This window comes from Malus domestica, chromosome 14 (genome assembly GCF_042453785.1).
Source record: "Malus domestica chromosome 14, GDT2T_hap1".
In the NCBI taxonomy this organism is placed as follows: domain Eukaryota; kingdom Viridiplantae; phylum Streptophyta; class Magnoliopsida; order Rosales; family Rosaceae; genus Malus; species Malus domestica.
Window position 1 is genome coordinate 6574439 of NC_091674.1, and position 6051 is coordinate 6580489.

The 6051-nt window shown below is 34.3% G+C and overlaps 1 protein-coding gene across 3 annotated transcripts; it reads left to right on the top strand.

The window, feature by feature from the left end:
- On the top strand, positions 1-4468 carry LOC139191362 (serine/arginine-rich splicing factor RSZ23-like). Of its 3 annotated transcripts, none has more exons than XM_070812128.1 (7): positions 1-918; positions 1358-1446; positions 1901-1980; positions 2076-2168; positions 2829-3111; positions 3214-3309; positions 3507-4468. In XM_070812128.1, exons 1-4 carry the CDS (start codon positions 845-847, stop codon positions 2157-2159), a joined length of 327 nt encoding a protein of 108 aa, XP_070668229.1. In that variant the 5' UTR covers positions 1-844; the 3' UTR covers positions 2160-2168; positions 2829-3111; positions 3214-3309; positions 3507-4468. The 3 variants fall into 3 exon arrangements, with proteins under 3 accessions (XP_070668229.1, XP_070668230.1, XP_070668231.1); XM_070812129.1 differs by having other exon boundaries at positions 2829-2892; XM_070812130.1 differs by having other exon boundaries at positions 1904-1980.
- Positions 4469-6051: the final 1583 nt, after the last annotated feature.

The window sequence follows — 6051 nt, forward strand, 5'->3', positions numbered from 1 at the left end:
CTCCCCCCTCAGATTTCTTTTCACACCAAACCATAGAAGATGAACAGTCCCACCATGAGTTCAGACCATTTCCCAGTAGACTCCCGCGTTTTGCACGTTTTTGTATTTTTTTGAATTCATGCTCTTGGTTTGTTCATCTAGGAAGATGAGTAACAACAGGACCATGATTTTTTTGAATTTGGATTATAGTTGTGTGTTTGCTTTATAATTCGTGCTTTTTCTGAATTGGGATTTTCCCATTTGCACTTTTGATTTTCTGAGTTGGGCATTTTCCATTTGCACTTTTCTTTTCCCACGAATAATTAATGTCCATGTTTTTGAGTTGAAATGTTTTTTTTGGCCGTAGTTAAAATGTTTTATCCCAGGATTTTGCTGCCCATATATGTTTCCTACTCAATTTCGATTGCCATTTGGTATTCCTTCACATATATTATTATTCATGATTGGATATGCTGTTCTTAAACTTGAAATCATCATTCTTGAATGGATATTATACATATACTAAAACCCAACAGAAAGGCACTGTTCATTAACAGTGTTTTGACATAATTACCCTTCATTTGCTAACAATTCTCGACTTTTTTTTTATTGTACAGTAAAATCACAGATTTACCCTTCTGTACGTGTGTCCGCCATCCTAGAAAGGAAGGGGACGGGTGGCACTCTTTTTCTGCTTCTCTCGGGTGGATCTCTGGAATTCTCCATTAGTTTAAAGAACTTTGTGGATCATTTGACTCAAGAGTTGAAGCTTTGGAAAATCAGGAACAAGCTCATATGGCTCTGCTGGAGGCTAAAGAAGATTGCATCCTAGTATCAAAAGGAAGCAGACAAGTGTAGTTCAGGGATGGAAACATGTGAAGAAGCAAGGGAGAAAGGAAGGGATGAAAATATTGTCGTCGGTGCTTCCTACCTTTTCCGGTGAGTTTGTTGATTTTCTTGCTTGCTTATTCTTAATTTTTTTTATTTCGTTTTGGATTTGTTAGTTTATCTTTGGTGCGTATGTGTATGTGGTTCGATGTTTTAGATTGGATTTTTGTGGTTTTGAGTTAGGGTTTTTTTGGGTGCCTAAGAAAATGTTATCCAATGGTTTGATTGAACATTTTTCCTTAATCTGTTGCAACTTTGCTGTCGTTGTGCCCATTTGTCAAACTTTGTTTTGTGTTTGTTATTTATTTTTCTCTGTGCAGCTTTTGTAAAATTGAAATGGGAGTATGACGGATCTTGTTCAAGCCCATAGTTTATTGTCGAAGAGAACAACACCTTTTGTAATATTTGTAGTCATTTACGCATAGATTCATAAAGCGGCGTTATTTTTATGGAGGATGGTTGTTAATCTTTTGTGTTGTTAATTTCGCAGCATGTGGGTTGCTCAGAGACCACCGGGTTATGCTTTTGTTGACTTCGATGATAGTAGAGATGCAGATGATGCAATCCGTGAATTAGATGGTATGTTTAGTACTTGGCTATTGATTTTTAATATGGGGTTTTCTTAGTTTATATCATTCGAATCCGCCATAAGGGAGATGCATAGGTTCATCGGCAACGTTGTTTGTGAAGTAGCACAATTGAGTTGAACAATGAATGATGGTATCTGTTTTGAGATGCATATTTCAAAATCTACCTTATGGAACCTGTGATTTTTCACGAATTATGCGTGTTCAACTAGGTCTAGGTTTCTTCTTTATATAATGTGGTCGTCACCTTCGTTGGAATTTCTGAACTTTTTGAGATGTGAGATATCTCAATCAAAATAATGCTCATCATATAACGTGTAATTTAGTAGAACAATATTGATACCGTTGCTTGAGTTGTGAGCATTCTGTTTTCCTCTTCTATAATTGTGACTTGCGGTCTTGCTTTTTATGATTCACTGTTTCTTTTTTGAATTTTTAATCTTCAGCAGTGATAGATAATTATAAGCAGGAGAACATCACTACTGTAAATGCAAGAAAAGCTAGGGCTTTCCGCTGTGTTCTTCAGGTTGTACATTCGGGTGGCTTTAATTTGTTTAAATTTGGGGCTTTTGTGATTTGGGACTTATAAATGGTTTGAAATTTATGTTTTTCTAATTTTAGTTCCCACTCAAAAGTTTGTACTGCCTCATCATTAGAACTGTTTCCTTCTACTCTTCTTCTCGAAACAAGGTCGCAGATCCATAGGCCATCAAGGTATGTCTTTTAATTATATATTGTATATGTATGTATTGTATTATGCATGCGTGTGAATGCATTTTTCTCTGTTAATCTGTATTGGTTTTCTTCTAATTTAGTTAATGGAGTTTTGTTTTTATTTCACATAATTTGGTTCATGCTAAAGTTATTGAACGTACGATGGAACCAGTGATCTTTCAAAAAGATCGGTTCTTCTGTATTTTTATCCTTTTGGTCATTTTGAATGGACTTCCTGTATTCTAAATGAAGCTAAATTGAATAGCTATTTTTGTATACTGTAACTGCTTTGTTAAATTAGTTCTTTTTTGTTGAAAAATGTTATTTAGTTTTGCAGATCAAAGTTTTTCAGCAAGAAAATTATCTGTCAAATTAAATTTAGATATGAATACTTACATTTATTTAGCATTTTCAATTCGTTACATTTATTTAGCATCTTCAATTCGTTTTTAGTTTTTGTGCATTGTGGTTGTAAATGTCATTTAGTTCATTATGGTCTTAATTTAACTGCGTGGTTGGTTTTAGGATTTCTTGAGTCGAATAACAACCTGGGTGATCAAAAGGACAAAAACCATTTAGTCTCTGCTTGCAAGATGACTTCTTTTCATGCCTGTCCTCCCTCTACTTGAAATGTTTATTTTAAATAGGGTTTGGTTTCAGGAGATGGTGGTTTTTTGGATTTTAAGGCTTTTGTTTCCAGGTTGCGAAGCCCTGTGTACTCAAGGTGAGCAATTTCAATTTCTAGGGTTATTGAATTGAGAGTTTTGTTTAGTTTTTCATTATATTGGAGTTGAGTTTGGTATTTTGTTTAGGTTTTATTATATTAATTATCATAAGCTTCTTTGAGATTACAAGATGTTATTGGACACATTACTGCAATAGACCAAAAAGTGGCTGATTAGAAGGCTTGAAAACAAGTGTGAAATTACATTCCAAATATTAGGTAAAAGCATGTTAACAAATCATCTTCAAAAGCTGTAAATACAGTATAATTATGATTATAGTATGATTTTTGGTACTTCCCTAATCCTGTGATTGAGTGCAGGGTATAGCCGAAACTGGAAAAGCTTATGTACACGACTTTCTTTATGTTAACGGCAGACCAGTTCTCATGGTGGATGCTTCTAAGCATCTTTCTGCTGTAAGTTTTATATTTTTCGCCATGTCCAACTCCATACCATATAATCTTAATATTCTTGAGGTGTTACGTACAAATTTTTATCAACAAAATAGTGTTAGTTTTTACATCATTTCGAAAATTATGATCAATTTTTTGCTACGCTTGCCTTAGACCAAGTTTTGTATGGTACTTTGGTCACTGAACAAAAAGTGCCACAGGTGCATGATCCTGCTGAGAATGAGAAGCTCTGCGTGTTTTTAATTGAGAAGGCGTTGGGTGCCTGTCCAGAAGGGATTGAAGAAATACTAGGAATCTTTAATCTACATTGGGTCCAGCAAAGGTAATAGGCATACACAAGATTTTTTTACTATGAAAATTATTTTATAAGTAATAGATATGGACATTCTTTTAGACATTCAAACTGCGGGTTTTCAAACTGTACAAAACATGTTTGACTTTACTCAAATCAGTCTCCAAGGAGGAGAAAGAGAAGGATCCGAATGGAAAGCAAGGCACAACATGACATTTATTTTCGTTTACTTAAACTTAACACCACTTCAATAGAAAACTAAACTTTAATTAGAGAAAGAGGAAGAGAAAGCATAGGAGTTTGTCACTACTCCAATGAGTTATCGGTAAAATCCTCAAACCCAATTCTTAATTTTCAGTTTTTTTTATTTTTTATTATTTTCACATGAATTAATTCAGTAATGTTAGGGGTTGAATTTTTTAGGTTAGTGATTTTTTTCGCACATAAATATTTTCTTTCTAATCATTTTGGGTGAAATAAATAGATATGGGTCTTCAATAAGTTATTTTTATAGTATTATAGTTTTATTTCACAGTTAAATGACATCGTGCTGTTTTTAGTAGGTTTTTCTATGAGCTTATTCGCATTGCATATTTTGTTTACAAATGTTCGGCATAATGTGGTGATAATATATGCTATGATTACCACCATAGTCCAACTGGCTTATTAATTTGGTAAATTGTTTCAGATTTAGTCTCTGCAAACCTCAGGAAGTCTAATATTAAATTGTAAAAGTTGGACTGTGGCTTAGTTGGTTCTACTTCTGCATTTCCTCTTCATTAAAATGTTTATTTACTTGCTTTTAAGCGTCTTTATCTATGTATCTATTTTTTAATATGAAATTTAAAGATGTTATAGAAATTGGAAAGAGTAGCAGATTGAGAACATAGTATGGGAACTTTGGGAAGGAACACTCGAAAGCAAGACCGGCAATGGGTTGGCGGTAACTCCTTTTTTAAATCATATTCTATTCCATAATATTACACTATTGTGTCTGGAATAGCAACATTTATTCGGTGTCACCTAGAACGTTTGTTGTTGTATCATGTCATATGTTTTTTTATGTTGGAGATTTTGTAGGTAGCCAGTCGAGGAAATGGCCCTCAATTTCTAATTACTGAGCTCAAGTTCGTGCTCAGTCAGCAAAGTAGATATGATTGCTTCTTTGTGCAAGCCTGTGTTGAATAAAAATGAATAGGGTTATAATTAGGATAGCTTCTCTCACCAATTACATTTACTTTGCCACATTGATTTTGTATTCTATCTAATTATAAAAAATTTACTTCTGTTGTATTTGTTTTGTGGAGAGAATAAAGTTGCATAATTTTTCATACAGTTTTCCATCCCGTAGCAACGCGCGGATACAATTTCTAGTGATGTTCTAAAGCAGAAACTATCCTTTACAATTATTCAAACTCTTGGATCAATATTTACATATTTCATTGGTTTGTATTTATATATCAATAGATATATGTTTATGTTCCTTTCAGATTGTGAACTAGGAAAGAAATTTATTTTACGTTGTAGGAGTCAACTAAAATCTTAAGAAATCTATACAAATCTATAAAAATCTATAATAGAAATCCATATAAATTTGTTAAAATCCACATAGAATTGTGAATCTATTAAAATCCTTTCAAATCTGTCACTTAAAAAATGTCTATTAAAATCCTGTGAAATCCAAGTTGACCACACTTCCAATATTTTAAATAATTTTTATTAAGAAAATTATTACTCACTTTACTAGACAAATACATGAACTATTTTTCTTTCATATTAATATAACCGTACATGAACTTTTCTAGTAATTTCAAGGATTTTAGTTTTTCATCAATTGTTCGGAACTAACTCCGCCTGTGTAAGTTTATCTTACATTGCCGGTCCTAAGCCCAGGTAAAGGAGGAGGGGGAGGGCGTCAGGTAGTCGACAGCCGGCACTCCTCAGTTACGTTGAATCCTTATGAAAATGAATCCAGAACGAAATCGCGCTAAAGCTAGGGCGTCACCCATAAGTGGCGCACTGTGTGGCCCGAGCACAGTGATAAGTGAGCAAGGGTCGCTGTATCTCCATCGGCACCCGGATGCAGTGTTAAATGAGCAAGGGGGCCATAGAAACTTCTTTTCGAACGACTCCACTCAAAGTTGTTTGGGAGCATATGCTCCTATCAACTTTACACATAACACACAAAAGAAGTACTTTGATCCTATTGGACGGGGGAGGGTGAAGAAGCTAGGACAGAAGGGTAGAGTTCAAGAGAGTATAATGCGTTTAGGAACGTGGAATATAGGAACCTTAACGGGAAAATCTATGGAAGTAGTGAAAGTTATGGTGAGGAGAAGGATAAATATTATGTGCCTACAAGAAGCTAAATGGGTTGGTCTTAAGGCAAAGGATCTAGAAAACTCAGGGTTTAAACTTCGGTATTCGGGCACAAATAGAACGAGAAACGGTGT